The sequence below is a fragment of the Solanum dulcamara genome, chromosome 1 (assembly GCF_947179165.1).
Source record: "Solanum dulcamara chromosome 1, daSolDulc1.2, whole genome shotgun sequence".
NCBI classification, from domain to species: Eukaryota; Viridiplantae; Streptophyta; class Magnoliopsida; order Solanales; family Solanaceae; genus Solanum; species Solanum dulcamara.
This window is the reverse complement of record NC_077237.1, coordinates 11,603,527-11,623,820: the sequence shown is the minus strand read 5'-3', so window position 1 is coordinate 11,623,820 and position 20,294 is coordinate 11,603,527. Positions and strand designations below refer to the sequence as shown.

Here is a 20,294-nt window from a genome sequence, read left to right as displayed (position 1 = left end):
GTGTCCCCCCAAAAAAAAATCAAAAGGGTTTTGGTGCTGAATTAGGGCAGCGCAATCATATGGAATAGGGCATGTAGTTGTATTTAACTACGGAATTGCCATCAGGCTTTTGCTAACTAGATAGATGCTTATTGAGCTTGTGGGCTGTAACTTTCTTATTTCCATTCCCCTCCTTTTTGTGTTTGGTTTTCTTTAATGATGAGAAACAGGATTACATCTGTCAAATATTAGTCTTTCAGGCATAGCATGTGTACCAAATAGATGGAAAGAATTACAGTCGTGAGTTCATTTGTATTATTAAAAAAAATTCCATGACAACTTAATGGTGTTTTTTGGGGATTTTATGTTGAATCTTTCTTCAAAATCTGCATTGCATAAACTAGGACTTTCCATACATTTTCTTATTTGGTGCAACCTGGATCAAATTTCAGAATATGATACGTAAGTAAATAAGTACAAGATTTCAATCCACCAGAACTCCTTATGACTGTCAATCTGCCCAGAAATACTTCCATTTCAATTATAAAAACTTATAATTTTAACTGCCATAAATTATGACCTGCGATTCACAATTTTTTCAGCTCTTTCCAATCCTTGCCGTTTTGTTGATGAAGAAAAAGTATGGAAGAGGTAAAACAGAGAGTAGGCTGCATACTTCAAAATCTCTAACTCCTATACTTCAAAATCAATTTTGGGGTTCTTCTTGTTTTACAGCAGTTTTGGCCATAACGAGATTCACGACAATTTACTGCCATAAATCTTACGAAAAGCTTGAGACCAAGTACTTTTTCTTTGTTTGAGGTATGTGAAAGTCATGATATGAATCTTTTTGTTACTGGTTAATGCATAGTGATGTCACTGCAAAGAAGCTTAACAATCTTTAGGTTCTTATAAAACATTGGATTTTTTGTGATTTCTTTTCCTTTACTTTTCTTTCATTTTTGAAAGTAATTAGATTAATAGTTTTCAGTATATATATATACACGAGAACAGTAAGTTGGGAACCAATAGAGTTTATCCAGTGCTTATAGATAAATAAGGAATGTTTTATTTGTTGATGTCAATATATTTTTCATTCTCTTTTCCATCTTGAGGAGGGATAGGGAAAATGATTAAAAGAGTCTGGAGTGCTGAATAGAGAATTAAAGCTCCTAGAGCAGCTTAGATGTTGTGTTGGTGAGCTTAACCAAGTGAGTTTGAAGTTACAATATCTGTGAAGTTTATACAGAGCTGGCAAAAGGCTCTCTCTGTACTGGTAGTTGATAAAATAAATTAGGTGCCAGGGCACGTGTTTGTCATCTTTGGTTTGTATACATTGCAGTAGTTTTCGTTTAGTACTTGTTTAGTTGTGGTGTGCTATCATATGAAGGCCATAAGGTCCTTATGATTATACTGATGTCTTGCTTCTACTATGTTGGAAATGAGACATAGTTACTTTGGTTTGTACACCTGATTTGAAATCCTCTGCTGATTAATTTTTTTATTCACTTCAATAGTACTTCGTCCCAAGCTTTTCGTAAGGAAGTAAGGGTTATCTTTCGTGTTTTTCTTAAAATTATTATGGATAGCATTTTTGCTTTCGTGTGTGACTACTAGATGTGAAAATTGACTATGTTGGCTTGAGCTATTTAGTGTTAAATTGAGTGAGTACATTAACTAAAAACTTACAGATAGTTCGGGTTAGAATAGTGTTAAGGCATAAAAAGAGAAATAGGAGAATATTTGAGTGAATTAAAAACTTACTCAAGTTACAATCTTGGTTCCATGATTTGGGATGGCTTGGTAAGTGATTCATATTTCTTTTGATTCAATTAAATAATAATAGTCATTTCTTTTAATAGCACAATGGCCAAAGAGTAAGTTGCAGCCTGTAATTTAGTTGCACTCTATTTTGCTGTTGCTTCTTGTCTTTAGATCACTACTATGAATGATCATTAGCCTTAAATAATTTGGTTATGTGTTTGTTTTAGCTGATACAAAAAAATAACTCTATTATATTTTCAGGATTTAGTTTTCTTGACTTTGATTTGGTTATTTTCAAAGAAAATTCAACTTTACTAAAAATATTAAGATCAACAGTAAACGCCAAAGAAATTGATAAAGCAAACATATGTTTATTTTAATGAATTATTTATTTTGCGTAGGTGCGTTATGTTCATTCGATGGTTGATAAAGCAAAATCACTCGGTGATCAGAGGATTTTTACATATTTCGTTCAATGGTGCAGAGTGAAGGAGAAAGATGCTTGACATATGTGTACGAGGCTGATATTATGGTCAAGGTAAGTTATTTATGGGAGCTCCTTGTACATCTTTTAAATTATCCAAGGACTGTCTGTTTGTGTGTGTATCTTCACTAGAGCTCACTGGATTTCTTCTTGTATTGGTTCCACGATAAGAACCTCAAGATCCTTAAATGGTGACTACTAGTTCAAGGATTGACTGCAAATTGCTTATTAGAGACGTTATATTTTCTGTAGTGCAACTAATATATTTTGTCTGCTTTCTGATTCTATCATTATAACATTTACTCGGAGGTAGTAGTTATCTTACCTGATAAAAAAAAAAGGAATAGAATTTATCAAAGGTACTTAATTGAGGATGCTGTGATATACTGAGAGGTATGAAGCAGTGAGGTTATTCTAATACACCCATGGACTTTCCTCTTTCCAATTGATAATTTTATACTTTTATGTTCATAATGAAAAGACTTGTAAATTGATGATGTCAGTAGGTAGCTTCATCTCTCAATTAAGCTCATCAATCATGTCAAAACGGTTTATTAGTAAAACCTCATCTGCAAATTAGTAGTATTAAAATAGGGCCTATATGTGCGGAACACTGCAAGTAAAGTAGTTCTCACAAACTTTGTAGTGCAAGCACGTACACGCTTGGTCATCTCTGATTTAGTCAAGTCCATGAGCCAAATCATAAAGAATCTAATGTTTTTGTTTTGATGGTTGAGTTTGTTGACAAATTCAACACTGCATACGACAGGCATAGTAGGAGGGGCGGCCGAACTGCTTTTATTTGAAAGTTGATGTATTGCCGAGATTGCTTTTTTGCTCTTATTGAATCACATGTATGGAATATAGGAATCGAAGTGGTAACTTTATTTTTTTCTTTTGCCTTGTTTACAGTATGCCATTAGAGCCATGCATAGAGACATGGAGGTTTCTTCTTTTTTCATCTCACTTCTTTTAAATTAGTCACCTGCGAACACTTCATTATTTGGTTTGATTTGTATGTTGTACTTTTCATCTTTCTAAATGAATGTATTCAATTGTGGAGGAGTAATCATAGGTGTAGAAGAATTTAAACTCGGAGATTTATGCAGAATAATACATACCTTCTTCACTAGGTTCGATGTGTTATCACCACCAATTGCTTTGGCGGTTTCTTACAAGATTACTATAGAGTTTTGTATTGATTTTCATAACAGCTACACTCTTTTGTCTAACGAACTCTCTCAATGTGTTTTGTGTTTTCTTTGGATGAGCTCAAGTCCTCCCTTTTATAGGATAATGTTGAGACTAGTAACTCTTGTTCATTAAAGAGTTACATCACCCCTTATTCCATAACTCTCACTTCATTCATGAAACATAACTCTTCCTCTTTTACTATAGGGAGTTATTTAGGAAGTTTGTAACTTTATGAATGAAGCAAGTTACTAGCCAATCCATCAATGGGTGTATCTATTTCCAACATCTCTCACTCACACATGATGGGATGAATCACATAGACTATTGAAAAGTAAATTTTCTTTTAGACATTCATACTGAGTGTGTTGTCGTGACCGCTTAGGCACTAAGTTTGGGAGCTCTTATACTAGAAATCTTTTCCTGGATCAGCATAAGACTACTACCCTTTATGATCATTTATGATATCATGTTATATAAAGTGCCTTAGATGCCCTAGACATGTCTATATACACATATGGCTTCTTTAACCCTCTTGCCATCTACAATTTTAATATGTCTTGTGTCCACACTTATGATGCCAACTAAAATAGGCTTCATAAAGGACTGGTCTCAGACACAAGCATAATGTGTATATATTTGACATGATCTTCCTTTCGCCCACATATCACTAGGATCAAGATTGATTGTTTTCCTAGTATTACTTCTTCAGGTTGCATTTTCATAACCTTTAGTTTCATACTAAAGTAGCATACACTAACCCATCACCTCGTGATATTGTCAAAGTCATAAGGGCACTATAGAAAAAAAAATATTTTTTTTCTTTTCAAGGTATCACACAGAAGTGAAGTAGGGTCTATTCACTTACCTTTTAATTTGCGGTAAAGAAGCACATGCAGTATGAAAGGCATGTTACGGTGTGTCTCTGATTCCATCAGAGTGTACGTCGATTTTTATTTCGTTACACCGTACAGATCTTGGTCCAAGTAAATCATTTACTTGACCTGAGTTCTACTACTCTTCTAGATTTTTAGAGGAGATCTCACATCTTGCTACAAGTATTATGGATAGTGGAAATCCATAATTTTGATCCTTTTTTTCTTTTGGATCTCATCCTAATCTTTTACTAGGGCGACATTAAATGATATGTTCTTACTCGAAGGTGCCCTATTTATTAGCTATTCTTTTAGCGCTAAGAAACAATGTTTCATCTTGGCTCACTTTCCATAAGCACCCAAGGTGGTTTCTCGTGTGAGAAAGCCAACCTAATTAACTTGTACGACATACTCTAGTATTATGTTTGTGTTAATCAATAATAATGTATGAAATAATCATGAAAAAAAATTTGTGCATTGTTGTAAAAATAAATATCCATACATTATGATCAAGATTTTTAATAAGGAAATATATCGTTTTACATCCCATACAAGCGTAGAGATTTCACATGTTTAACAAACACATCTTTAGATATTGGCTTTGTTAAGGGATCCACTATCATCTTGTGCGTAGAAATGTACTGTAAAGTGATTTTCTTATGTGCTATGATATCTCTAACAAAGTTATACTTTGTATCGATGTGCTTGGTCTTACTATGATACTTAGGGTCTTTAGTATAAGCAGTGCTACTTGGCTATCACAAAATATTTGCACTGGATCCATCGGCTTACCAATGATCCCTAAGCGTTTCATGAACCTCTTAGCCACACAGCTTTTTGTACTACTGCAGAGCATACAATGAACTCTGCTTCCATAGTTGATAAAGCTATGCATGTTTGTTTCTTGCTACTCCATGAAATAGTACCATTATTAAGGAAAAAAAACATAACCAGAGGTGGACTTTCTTTCATCCAAGTCTCCACCCCAATCATCATCAGAGTAACCCACCAATTGTAAGTCACTCTCTTGATAACATAATTTGTAATCAGCAGTGCCCCTTAAGTATCTCAAGATTCTCTTAACAAATTTTCAATGTGTTTGCCTCGGATTGGACTAATAACGATTTACAAGACCCACTGCATAGCAAATGTCGGGACGCGTACACAACATTGCGTACATTAAACTCCCAATTGCACTTGAATATGGGACCCTCTTCATGGCATCTTTTTCACTTTGAGCTTCGGGGCATGTTTTAAGGCTCAAATTTTCACCTTTGGCTACAAGAGTGTCTATTGATTTACAATCTTTCATCCTAAATTGTTCAAGACTTCGTTTAATATATGATTTTTGTGATAGAGCTAATAAATTCTTAGAACGATCTCTATGAATTTTAACTCCAAGGATGTATTCTGCTTCTCCCATGTCCTTCATTTCAAAATTGAGGGACAATCAACTTTTTATAGCCTTTACAAAAGTAAGACTATTTCCAGCTAATAGTATATCATCCACATAAAGGGACAATATCACAAAATCAGTTTCAGACCTCTTCATATACACACAATGGTCTTCATCGATCATATTAAAGTCATAAGACGCAGTAGCTCGATGAAATCGTAAGTGCCATTGCTTAGATGATTGTTTAAGTCCATAAATAGACCTTTTGAACTTGCAAACTTTGCGCTCTTGACCATTTTGGATGAAACCTAATCTCCTTTGAGAAATGCAGTCTTTACATCCATTTTGTGTAACTCTAAGTTCATACTTGCAACTATAGCTAGAATTAGTCTAATAAAGCTAAATCTCGCATCTGGAGAGAAAGTATTTTCATAATCAATACCCTTTTGTTGTGTGTATCCCTTAGCCACCAAACAGGCTTTGTAGTGTTCAATTAAACCATCTTCCTTTCTTTTAATTTTGAGAACCCATTTATTCCCAATTGCCTTTCGGCTTGGCGGAAGATCAACCAAATCCCAAACATGATTTGTCCTCATGGACTCCATTTCCTCTTCCATTGCTTTCATCCATTTATCCTTAGTAGGGATTAATAGAGCCTCTTGAACTGAATTAGGCTCTTCATTATCTTGTGGAGTAACTATTAATGCTTCCCCTTCGATATTAAATCGACGTCGGGGAACAGTTCCTCCTGTACTCCTCTGCACCTGTGTCTCTTGTGGAATATCCTCTAAATGAGTGATTCTCCCACTTGGATCAACAAGAGAAGGTACAACTACTTATTTCTCACTCCTTTGATCTTGAAGATTCTCTTATTGGTCCACAACGTCATAAAATGACACAGTTCTATCAATATCACCTTTACTAGGAAATTCTGTCTCTGTAAATGTACATCTCGTGACTCAACTTCTGTTATACTTCCATCTTCATTTTCTCCTATGAAGATATAACCCTTTGATTGCTTTGAATAGCCAATGAAGATGCATTTCTTGCCCTTAGGGCTTAACCTTCCATATTTATGAGAAGAATCATATACGTATGCTACAGACCCCCAAGGTCACAATATATTTAAGCCAGGTTTTCTACTTGTCCATAATTCATAGGGTGTGGAAGCAACAGACTTAGAAGGCGCACGGGTAAGCACAAAAGCTGCAGACATCAATGCATCACCCCAAAGGAAATTGGCAAGTTAGCCTGCGCCATCATAGACCTAACTATTTCAAGCAAAGTTCTATTTTTGCTCTCGGCTACTTCATTTTGTTGAGTAGTATATGGAATTATTAACTGTCTTACAATTCCTTTTTCATCACATAGATCCTTAAATTGATTTGATAGATACTCACGTCCACTATCAGTTCTTAAAGCTTTTATCCTTAAGTTTAAGTGATTCTCTACCAAATTCATAAATTGTCTAAAGCATTCCAATGCTTTCGACTTATGGGAGATCAAACAAATATGACCATGACGAGTATAATCATCTATAAATGTGATGAAATATGAGGCTTCATGCCTCCCCTCATACATATATTCGAATGGATGAGTTGCAATGGAAACTCAGCTCTAGTTCCCTTTCCAAATGGTTTTCTAGTTGTTTTTCCTGCTAAACTGTATTCACAGATTGACATTTCACTTTTAATTAAGGGCCCCAACAATCCTTCTTTTGTCAATCTATTCATTCTTTCAAAGCCTATTTGTCCAAGTCTATCATGTCAAGTATTTATATCTAAAATAGGAGTTGTTACAGCAAAACAACCATGATTATTAGATATATAATTAAAATCACAAATTGTGTCCAACATAATAAAACCATCAAAAAAGTAATCAGAACCATAATATTCAGTGCCATGAATAATGTCAACAGAATTATTGTGAAAATTAACACTGAAATTTAATTTAAGAAGAGAAACAACTGAAACTAAATTTCGTTGAATGTTGGAACATATAGGACATCATGTGGGAGAAAGATTCGTCTGTCATGCAACTCTAGTTTGCATGTTCCGATCCCTTTCACTTCAATTGATGCATTGTTGCATACATAAAGTCATCTGCTCCTGGAAGACAACCGACGGTATTCAAGAAATGATCCTCTGTATTTTGCTATGTGGTCGGTGGCACATGAGTCTACAGTCCACAAAGTATTAGCATCTGCCATTAATGCAGTACTAGAGACATAAGCAAAATGAGGAGTTTCAGTGCATGATGTTGTCTTATTCTGCTCTGGGTAATCCCGCACAAAATAACCCATCTTGTGGCAAGAATAACACTCCATTTTAGCCATATCAATCTTTTTAACACCACATTTTCCTCTCTTAAATTGAGATTTACCCTTTTGATTTGACTATCAGATTCCTTGTTCTTTTGCTTAGGATTAGAAGTCCCAACAGATTCAGCTAGAAAAGCATAATCAGTTATTTTAGAAGCGTCACAACGCTCATCTTCAAGAACAAGATGTTGTTTAATGTCTTCAAAAGAGTTGATACTTTCATTGTGGGTCATATGAATTTTCATATATTCCCAACTAGCAGAAAGAGATCTTATAACAGCTTGCACTTGCTGTTCGTCAGAAAGATTATGACCAACTGATTTTAGTTCTCGTATCATGTTTGACATCTCTCTTAAGTGCTGCCTTATCGATGAATTGGGGCGCAATCTATAAATGTCAAACTTGATGGTCAACCTCCTAAGTTTTTGTAGCAGAAGTGCCACCAAATTTATCTTTCAGTGCAATTCACATGGCTTGGGCCGTTGGATAAGATTCGAACTCACACATGAGATCATCATCCATACTTCTCAGCAACGTTATGCGAGCAATACTGTTTTTTTTCTTCCAAACTTGAAAAGTTTCAAGATATCTCTCATGTTGTTGGATGTCTTTCTCCATCGGCTCAACCATCACATGGTTTAGGGTCTCTAAAATCTCTTGCTCTTCAAGGATATATTGAATTTTATGGTGCCAAATGTCATAATTATCACCATTCAATTTTCACCCTTATTCAATTCAACGACGATAGTCTTTGAAGCCATTTTATAAACTTATCTACGCACATAGAAGACATAGCATAAATAAGCACAAACACAATACTTTTATTTGCTGCAAAATCGCATCTAAACTAATATTGTTTTGCTAGAGGCACAAGTTTGAAATTCTATGTTTGTCTTACTTTCATCACATGTAACCTTAAGTACACCAATATTATTAAATTAATTTTGCGCTAATAAATTATAATATATCTAAATAAAAAATTGTCTATCAGTAAGAACTCCCACTCAAAAATAATATATTAGAATTCAGAATTTTAAGTTTGCAATGTGTATCAAAATGCACATAAATATATCAAAGAAAACTCATCAAATGTCCTTCAAAACGATACATAAACTATTTTAAAATAACAAAATTTGGTCAGTCATTCCTTTTTCATTGAAATCTGTCTAGAAAACTTTCAGAATATAAAATTTTAAGATTATGTTTTCAAGCAATCTTTTTACACTCATATCTTCTTTATTCAATATCACAAAATTACAAATAATATATAGTCGAAGCATTTGAAAATATCTTTGCAGTAATATTTCGCTTGCACATATCGAAAGCCTAAAGAGGGAGAAAATGAGCTTGAAAGTTTGGGCAGTCATGCTGAAATTTTCAGTTTTCTTTCTTTGACAGCCAACTTTCAATACTCATATCTCCTTCATCCGATATCGAAATTTCTCAAATAATAAATCGATGGAAAGCTATTGAAAACATGTTTCCATTGATGTATGATTCATTCAGTTTGGTAGTACACACTCGAAGATAAATTAGCTGAAAAGTCAGTATGTTTATCAAGAAAAATTTAAAAACTTTTAGAAATGCTATAAATTCTAAAAATTAATCTTTCACTAAATTTTAATCATGCAATGGTGAAAGATAAATACATCTAACAAAACTGGCTTTGATACCAACGTAGGAGAATTTAAACTCGGAGATTTATGCAGAATAATACATACCTTCTTCACTAGGATCGATGCGTTATTACCACCAATTGCCTTAGCGGTTTCTTACAAGATCACTATGGAGTCTTGTATTGTTTTTCACAACAACTACATTCTTTTGTCTAACAAACTCTCTCAATGTGTTTTGTGTTTTCTTTAAATGAGCTCAAGTCCTCTCGTTTAGAGGACAATGTTGAGACTTGTAACTCTTGTTCATTAAAGAGTTACATCACCCCTTATCCCATAACTCCCACTTCATTCATGAAACATAACTCTTCCTCTTTTACTATAGGGAGTTATTTAGTGAAGTTTGTAACTTCCTTTATGAATGAAGCAAGTTACTAGTTAACTAATATTTTTTTTTCCACAGAGATAATGAGACCAACGTTATCTGTATAATGATGTAAATGCTGAAATTAGTGATGAAAGTTCAGAGGAAGATGAACCCTCAAAAGATGATGATGAGAGTGAACCTGATGAAGATATCGATGATACTAGTGTAAGTCTTCATAACCACATGAACAGGGTGTGTCTGAAATGCAAAATTATGATATAACATTGGAGAATGAGGAAGACATTTTCATGTCTACATGTGAATCTGAGATGGAATATGGTTCTGTTTGGTCTAAGGAAGCCGCAAAAGACTTGAAAAAAGCTATGTTTTTTAGTAGTAAAGAAAAGTTGAAAGAAATGGGCTATAACGATTTGGAGTTTGCATAAGAATAAAGAATTCAAGGTGGTAACATCAACCAAGAGTCTATAGGCTGTGAGATGCAAATTTTATAATTTATTGGGTTGCTTGTGGTTTCTTCGAGACCAAAAGGTTGGAGATAACATTTGGAAGATAGGAGGACGAAAGGTTGGGGATAACAATGAATTGAGGTATGTTGTATTTTTGTATGTTGACTCTTAGATTTCCGTTGGTAAATTTGCTAACTACAATTCAGTTGGTATTCTATTACAGACTGTACTAACCAATAGATTTATTAACTTATTTTCTATCGCAAATTTTTGAGGCATGAAAAAGAATTGTAACAAAGATTGGTCATTTTCAATTTTAAACTCAATGAACCTTGTAATGTTACCTTGAGTTGAACATGTATATTTTCCAAAAATATCCATTTGAATATTTTCACTATTTGTTCCCATTTTCTCATGCAACATCCAACCAATTCAACATAGTTAGTTGAGGTAGACATGCTAATGACCGTTCTAGCACATTCAGTATACCTGAATCCGTTCATGCCAGTAATTATTTCACCACCCCAATACAAAGCAACCATCACATTATGTTCAAAGTTCGTCATCTTTGTCCTACACATAAAAATAATACATTTTTTTAATAATTAACAAATCAAAAAAATAATTTTAGAGCAATAATAAAATCTTAACAACATACGATATATCAACTTGACTTATTTAATGCAGACCTAATGAAGTTTTGTGAATATTATTTAAACAATGGGCCACACAAGTAAAAACTTTGTTGAATAATGTTGGAATATGCAGAATATTCCTTCCTACAAAATTTATTTTATAATCATGCCTGGAAAATGGGGGAATATGACTTTAACAGAGAGTCGTAACTAGCAGACAGTAACGTTTTATAGTCAAATTTGCAAGATTCGATTCCATATTTGCAAGATGCAAGATTTGATAGCCTGTGGTTGGATTCTTAATAAATGTTACTGTGAGTAACATTTTAGGGGTAAAACGTGTTTTAAAGTAACTTTTTATAAAAACGTTACTGTGAGTAACATATTATGCTTAAAACGTTACTGTAAGTGACGTTTTTTTACTTAACGTCGTCAACTCGCTATATTTACACAGGTGAATATTTTTGAATAATATATTACCTAAAATGTTACTGAGAAATACTTTTATAATGATTTTATAAAATTTCAAAAATATGTATTTGTTTGGTGAATTAGTTTTAAAAATTGTTTACTTTGATAAAAAATATTCTTTACTATTGTAGTAAAAAAAAAAAAAGATTTTATGTGGTGTCTTTGAAATCTCTAACTTCCCTCTCAAGATTTCGAAGACACATAAACTCTTTACTTTTACTGCAGTTGTAAACCCTATCGCCTTCCAAAAAGCTTCTCAAGAGTCGAGTATCTGTGCAGGGCTATTCAAAATCGAGCCAAAATCAATAAATCGAATTGAAAAACAAAGTTATTGATTTATCGGTAATGGGTTATTGGTTTAGTTATTTCGGTAATGGTTTTAATTTTTTTTTATTATCGGGTTATCGGTTTTTAACGGTTTAAGATTTTTTCTCAATGGGTTAACCAATAACCCGATAGTAATTTAATAATTTATATTTATTACCATTCGGTATATAAAATCCTTCGCTTAGGATTTAGTTTTCATACTTTTATTTCTTGTTGTCTCAAACTCTTGGTTATTATATAATGTTTTACATTTTCTTTTGAGCAAGACGCAATTTATCAACTAGTGTGCATGGTTCATTTGATTTGTCACATTGTTTCTAAGTGATTTTCAATGATTTTTTTTGTATCAAATTTTAACAGTTAAACCGATAATCGGACTGATAATAATCAATAATCGATAAGCCAATATCTTAATGGTTCTATAATGATTTGACATGTTTATAAATCGATAACCGATAAATCAAATCGATAAACTTCAAAATCGAACCGAACCGACCGATACAGTCCTATATCTGTGGATTATTTTTTGTCGAGAGTTCTTTTTACAAAAGAATTTAGATCTACTATTTAGGATACTAATCTAGTGGGAATTGTCCTTGTAGTGAAAAGGAGAGTGACACTAAAAATAAAATTTCTTCTTTTTTTAGATTTTAATATGCTTCTTTAGAAATTTATCAGCCTTAAGAATATTTATTTAAATTTATCTTTTATTTCACTAATTTGAACAGAAAGTGAATTGGAGCAACAAAAAAAAATTAGCAAATATTTCAGAACGACCTATCATAAATGAGGAACATGCATGTATGCTTGTGTTGGCTTAGGTCTTTCCTCAATCTCATTTGGTTGGAGAACAAGTCATTTCAAAATTGTTATATCATTCATGAAATAAAATTAAAATTTTGAGATAAGTAAATTCGAGTTAAATTATCAAAAAAAGAACAAAAGGTCAAAATATTGACATCCACTATAATTGTAGTCCAAAAATTGGACAATCAATTGTAAATTTGTAATTGTCAGCTCCTCCTCGTTTTTTTGATCATTGGATGTTATTCCCTCTGTCCAGTGATCCATTTTTAACTGACGTTTTAACTTTTTTAAAAAAATATTTTAAATAAATATCATTCTAAAATTAATATCAAAATTGATATAGTTGTCGTTTTAATTTAATTATCCTATTTTGATATGATACAGAGTTTAAAAAATTAAAGTAGATTTTTCAATTTTGTGATCATAAATTAAGATATGTTTGTTTGTTTTTAAAAATTAAAGATATATATAATATATCAAAATGTCTTTAGATTTTGTGGCTTGAAAATATAATGTGAAAAGTTGAAATTAAAGAATTGCTAAAAAAAATACATTTTTCAAATAAATCTTTTTTAAAAAAAAGAATAAACAAATTAAACTAGAGAAAGTAATTATTTTCAACAATAGCTATAACATTAAAGTAATCATTTCTAATATTGCTAAATTTTCAAAAAACATTTAATAAATACAGATATGTTCATGTCTTTCAAACAGTAAAGGAACAAATCAGGTTGTTTTTTTTGGCAATTAGCACAGTGCTTTTGAGTTATTTTTTCCACAATAAAAAAAAAAGGGCAGCCCGGTGCACTTAAGCTCCCGCTATGCGCAGGGTCCGGGGAAGGACCCGACCACAAGGGTCTGTTGTACGCAGCCTTACCTTGCATTTCTGCCAGAGGCTGTTTCCAAGGCTTGAACCCGTGACCTCCTGGTCACATGGCAGCAACTTTTACCAGTTACTCCAAGGCTCCCCTTCTTTTTTTTTTTTTTTTTTTCCACAATCGAAGTTCATAATATGTAAAACTCTTATCATTTAAAATTTTTAAATAATCTACATTATCTCTTTGTCCCAATTTAAGTGGAGCATATAGAATTTCAAGAATCAACAAAATTTGGGCGAAAATTACTTTTAAAATCAACCCCCCCCCTCAACGTTGAACAATAATCAAACTCCCCCATTTATCTCATGCATTGTCCATTTTATTCTTCTATTTAATATCTCTTTATATTATATATAATTTTACTTTTTAACATAGATATTTATAATTTTTTTCTTTAAGATCTTTAACATTATAAGTAGAATAATGTATTTAAGATTTATCACAAAATTTAATATTATTCTTATGACCATTATTTCAATACAATATGCATTAAGTGTGTGTATATGTATGTATACGTATATTTTTTCTTTTCTCCATTATTTTACTCCATGCGTTTTATATTACTTGACTCTTCTTGATATATATGTCATCTCTTAAAAAAATTAATTAGAGGTGTATTTTACTTAACTAACATTGTTAATAATATTTTCACCCATCAAATTTTTATGTCTTTTAAATATTTTAAGTTGTTAATTATTGTGATTTTTTAATGTAATTTGTAAATAATATATCCAATTTTATATGGCATTGATTAAATTTTGTGAGTCAACCAAATTTTGTTTGTCTTTTAAATATTTAAAGTTGTTAATTATTGTGATTTATAATATATTTTTACGTAATTTTCAAATATGTAACAAACCAAAAAGAAAAATAAGACAAACAAATGAAAATGAAGAAAGTAAAAAATTGTACGTCGACGAAGAGATATCTATTTCTGGCCCGAATTTATGTGATTTAGTTTGATTTGGCATGAAGTTTTAAAAAATAGGAATTTTTGAAATTTGTGGTTTAAAATAAATTATAAATATTTGTGTTGCTATAAATTATTTTATTATGAATAAAATGAATATTTTAAAATTAAATTATTATAAAATATAAAAATATAATATTTTTTTAGACTGATTAAAAAAAATGTGAGTAGTATAAATTGAAATCGAAGAATGATAAAGCTGAAAATCGATAATGTAAAAAGCTATTAAGTGGGCCATTAAACTATGAAAAGGGGAAAAGGTAGTATACATATTGAAATTTGAAGTTAAGTAAGCACACAGGAGGACTCCAAGCTCCTTTGCTGTAGGTTTCTAAGAGGATAATTATGTCTTCAAAATAAAAATAAAAAAGTTAACCTTGAAATGGAATTAGAACCAATGCGTTACACTGAATTATTAATAAAAACAAATGAAAAAAAAATGAAATTACAGAAATATTCTATAATTGACATTAAATGCTACCCCTTTTATAAGATGGTAAAATTAAAATTATCAATTATCAAATATATAACAATTAAAAAAATAAAGCATGACAAATAAATTAAATCAGAAAATTTTCAAAAACTTTGCTTCTAGCAATAATTTGTCATTTCTAAAAATTTGTTTGAATTTAGTCAACAAATTATTTATTTAATATTGAGAATAGTGTTAAATTCTTTAAGAAATATATAAGGAAGAAATAGTGAGAATGGTTTTGGGCTATTGTGTGTTGGAAGAGTGATAATGAGGTGACATATGCAGAGGACACTTTAGTCCACACACTCAAAAATAAAATTTTCTTAGGTCCAATTAAATTGCTTTAATTTAAGTGAAATGACTGAAATACTCCTTACAAGCCAAACAGCCATGTTGACAAGGTGTGTGCTTATTCTCATTTATAAGATAGTAGAAAATTAGAAGATTTTCATATTTAACAATTATGTGTAATGTCTTTTTTAAAAGAAAAATTTTTTACCATAGGAAAGGAGTTGCCAATAAAGTGAAAGTTAAGTAGTGAACCAATATTTTACGGCTTGTAATAATGCACTTGCAATTCTTAGAAGAGTTCCATACACCTTGAAACATTAATCATTACAGAGAAGTTGGAAAAAATAAATACACAAAAATCAATCCATCCCATCAACTTCAAGCTTTCACACAGCAGTTGAAGTAGCTGAAGATGCTTCTTCTTGTCTGTCAAACAAAATAAAAAATAAAATTAAAAAAATGCAATGAATATCTTAAATAACACTTGTGCAAAATTTACCATTTGCTAAAAAGCTTACAATACATGAAGAAGCACAAACCACAAAAATACTACACTTCAACTAAGAGACATTATATCAGCAATACGATGACTTTTCAAGGCATTCAGATATCATTTTCCCATCATTTCCACCATATTTGTAGAGGGTATTTTTTTTCATATTTTCAAGCTGTCGAGACTTTGCTATGCTTTTTCAATTTAACAAGGGTCCACAGGAAAATTGGAGTTATAAGAGACTCGAGAATGGTTGACCAAATATGATTTCTAGAACACATGTAAGATTTCTCATCTTTTTCGGTCACATGGTGGCCGAGGCAGGGTGAGGAGGAAGGGAATGGGGAGGCTGGTGGTATTTGGTCCCTACACGCCATGAGTATGGGCCGTTCCACCACCCACGTCAAAGACCTATTTACTAAGATGTGTAAAATCAAGATCACTAAAAGAAAAGGTTCGTTTTTTGAAGACCAAATTTGTTCCACTAGGATGTTCGGAAGAGGTTGTATTCGAATATGAAACTCTGTTTCCACCACAAGACCGGCATTCGAAGACTAGCAACAGCCAAATGCATTTTTGTGGACAAGAAAAATTGGTTACCCAATTAGGAAAACATCACTTTCTTGCAACTTGTTTACAGTTTTCATGTGATTTGGCCCTTTTAGGAGGACCACTTTCCATCACTCATTAATGAGTGGAACACCACAGGGGAACAACACTTGTGCCCAATCTACAACAACAACGATAATCCCACAAGTGAGGTCTGGGAAGGGTAAGATATACATAGACCTTACATCTACCTTTGTGGGGCAAAGAGGTTGTTTCCGATAATACCCTCGGCTCAAATAATGAGCCTTTCACTTTCTCCATCAACTAAGAGTTCGAGATGAGAACTTCTAATGCATCATCATATTCGAAATTGGTTAATGCATAGTGCATACACCCTATTAAATATAGCCTCAACTTTTCTTACACCAAGCCTTGCCAAAGGGAAAAAAAGGCAAAACAAAAAGGGCAACATTTCTATCCTTTTGAGTTGAGGGTCTATCAAAAACCACCTCTCTACCCATAAAGGTAGGTGCAAGGTCTGCATACATTATTTATACGTATGTTGTTGTTCTTGTATTCCCTATGTTATAGCTCCATAAGAATTACAAATAAATATTTGGTTGTACAATAATTGTCCATTCCATTGTCTGAAGATACTCATGAGCTGGTATTATTTTGAGTAAATTACTTGTTAATAAGAGAATATAAGGTTGACCATACTTCCCCCCTACTGATCAGTAACACAATGACCCCACCACATGTATCCAACTAAATATTATTTGTCGCACCCTTTATTTAATAACTGCCAAGTACTTGTCTGATCCATGTACTCAATACAATATTTCCTCATTATCTGACACTTACCTGTAACTCTAATCAGCATTTAAACTAAAATAGGAAAGACTGGCATTTTAAAAGCGAAAAGCTATGTTGTTCGGACTCATTCAAAAATGTTGTCAGGTGCATGTCGGATCCATCAAAAGAAGTACATATTTGAAGGATGTGACACAGGTGCAGCAACATTATTGGAGAGTCCGAGCAACATAGGCCAAAAGAACTTACAGTTGATGGGTGGTTTTGATGGAATTGGAGATCATCACTGTGGGCTGAGTGAACTGTATTTGATTTGCTATTGGTTGTGGAAATAAGTTCTTCCTCATTTCCAAGACTGGCTCTTGATTTGTTCTGTTTCCTATTCTCTCTTATCTTTGAGAAATCCATTGAGTAGTCTGGCATCACACCTTTTTGGTCCCAGTCTCCAAATTGTGGCACTGATAGCCATGGTGCAGTTTTCTGTTAATGAAGAAAAAGATTCACAGTCAATTCAATAATATAACAATATGTATCTAAAATTTCTCCTAATTTTCCTTTACTTGGTAAGTTCAAGAACATAGTTTTTGGCAACCCCACTTAACAAACATTAGACATTGTCAAGAAGACAAAAAGAATCATTATCCTGTAAAACTTTCAGATAGTTACAAGTTTAGTCCTCATAAATGCAACTACTAATTTGAAATCATGATTTAAACTCAAATTGGTTTGAAGTTGAAGTTTTGTTTGGATATGCAATTTGAATTTTTTAAGTTGTATCTTTTCTCATAAACATGAAAGCCCCATAAGTTGTGAAAACTATTAAAATTTCTCCAATTCTTATAACAATCTTATCAAGTGAGCAAACCATAGTTCATAAGTAAGATATTAGAATATCTAAAGGCGCCGCACTGATAAATCGCTTATCTCCATGTTCCTTTTATAAATAAATATTTACGATTCACAAACTTTCAAATACACATAATTTTATAAAGATTCATTAATCAATAATAATACTAACTAATTATTCTTTAATATAATCCTTCCACATGATACATACAATCTATTCACATTTAGAATCCCAAAATCATGCTTTTTGGAGAATTTGAGATTTGAAATCATGACTCCAAATCTCATGTCAAAACACATATTTTAGATTCATATCACATGTCCAAACGCCATCTAAGTACTAACTTAAACACAATCTTGACTATTTACCGAGATCTTCCATGTATTAAGCTTATCTAAGAGGAAGTGACTTCATATTCAACTAAGGCATTCAAATTTATTTCCACAAACAGGGACAACAGAACTTTGATTAAGTCACTCACATTCCTTCAACCAGGTACATATGTATATAGATCCATAAAATAGACTACCTAACTTAAAAATAAACACTTCGCATAAATAAAAATCCATAGACTGGACCAACTAGAAGATATCAACTGTTAGGTAAACAATTATTTTGGCTTCTACTGACCTAACATATTTAAACAACTGATGCTCAACAATAAAAGGTCCGCCCGTGCATTAAACCTCCCGCTATGCGCAGGAAGTCGGAGAAGAGCCCAACCACAAGGTCTATTGTGCGCATCGCTGTAATGACAGCTGAAAATTCATAAAGATTAACTAATCTTTAAAGTTCAAAAAATAGTTCCACCAATCATGACACCCAAAGAATAGTAGTATGAAGGAAGAATAATTGAGAATTTTGACTAATTGCCCAACATCTTTTACCCAATTACTATATTTTAGTTAAGATGATTAAAGTTGACCAAAATGATAAATTCTTGACCACAAGAGTAAAACTGTTCAAAAAGTTGAATTCACCAAGAGATATATATTCAAGCAGTCTTATACATTCAAGATTCAAAAGGACACACACTTTGACAACAACAATCCAACCAAACTGCAAAATCTACAGATTCATGCATTTATATAATCCAATAAAGAAGAAGAAGCTCAAACTTCAGATTCATATACTTTAACTCCCAAAAAGGTATCCAAAAAAAATGAAAAAAGACAGTTCAGAACCCCCCACCCCCCACTACTCCAAAAAGTAAAGCTTTGAACTTTACAAAGGGGTTTGCCTTGTTTCATGTAAAATGCAAAATATGGAAGCAAAGATCATATTTTGAACTTCAAGAAACTGTTTCCCAATTCTCAAGAAAATCAAGAAAGTAAAATCAGCAAGAAAAGTGAGTAAAGATTTAAACTTTTTGTTTCTTTACCTCCTTGCGATCATCCATTATGCAGAAACTGAAGAGTAGGCAAAAAATTGTCAAAAAAAATTGGATTTTTTGGAGATAAGAAGCTAATGGGTAGGAGGAAGTTTGGGAGTGAAAAGAGAAATTTTGCAAGAATTGAAGGGCTTTTATATGTGTATTGTATAGTTTAGCTTCATTGGAAAAAAATACTAGTGCAGTATATAAAGAGATTTTAGGAAACAAATAGGGCCTGTAGTTGTATATAACTACGGAATTGCCATCGGGCTTTTCACACGGTTCTTACACTTTTTTAAAAAAGAAACTTTCCATACTGTCTTTGCAAAGCTCAATGCTAGCTGTGAATACTTGACACGTTTTCTTAAGTTCTGCATCTTTCATAATTATTTTTATTTAGTAATTATCTTTTTAAAATTAAATGTAAAAGAATATAGTGGATAAGAGATGACTAATTTAGAAAATAATTTTATGATGAATTTATTTCACAATTGGTTGGAGTAATTTATTGTCCAACATAATGAGTCCTAAGGAAATAGTTGGAAGAACATACTAATTTTTGTTTTGAATTTGTAAGGTGACATTTATTTTGAGATGAATGAAGTATTTTTTATTGATATAATAACAAGGATCAATTGATAGCTAGTAAAAAGATAACTTATTTATGTATTACTTTTTGTATAAGTTATATGATATTTGATAGTTAGTTAGAAAGTAAGTTATTCATGTATAAAATTATCACGATTCAAAAAGCACAAATCGTGATGACACATATGTTCCAAATTGATAGGTAAGCCAACTCAATAAGTTTACCAATTCAACTTAATAGATAAAATAGAAAGGTATGTAACAAGCAAAATATCCCAAGTATAAGTCTCTTAAAATGAAATGCGAAAAAGGTGAAATATTA

General features: G+C 32.2%; 1 protein-coding gene and 1 long non-coding RNA gene across 7 annotated transcripts; one reads left to right on the top strand and one right to left on the bottom strand.

Annotated features, from left to right (window-relative positions):
- The first annotated feature begins 8 nt into the window (after positions 1-8).
- Positions 9-10,774, top strand: LOC129902055 (uncharacterized). 6 transcript variants are annotated; one of them, XR_008770041.1, is made up of 4 exons: positions 9-441; positions 582-801; positions 2,145-2,281; positions 10,086-10,774. It is a non-coding gene; the product is annotated as an uncharacterized LOC129902055 (long non-coding RNA). The 6 variants fall into 6 exon arrangements; XR_008770036.1 differs by having other exon boundaries at positions 9-801; positions 10,086-10,772; XR_008770040.1 differs by lacking the exon at positions 10,086-10,774 and adding an exon at positions 6,850-7,484 and having other exon boundaries at positions 9-801.
- A 4,793-nt stretch (positions 10,775-15,567) lies between these two features.
- LOC129902019 (uncharacterized) lies at positions 15,568-19,558 on the bottom strand. Its single transcript, XM_055977043.1, has 3 exons — positions 19,394-19,558; positions 17,415-17,645; positions 15,568-15,736 (listed from the first exon to the last, which is right to left on the bottom strand). The coding sequence occupies exons 1-3, from the start codon at positions 19,409-19,411 to the stop codon at positions 15,689-15,691; spliced, it is 297 nt and encodes a 98-aa protein (XP_055833018.1). The 5' UTR covers positions 19,412-19,558; the 3' UTR covers positions 15,568-15,688.
- Between the last annotated feature and the right edge of the window lie 736 nt (positions 19,559-20,294).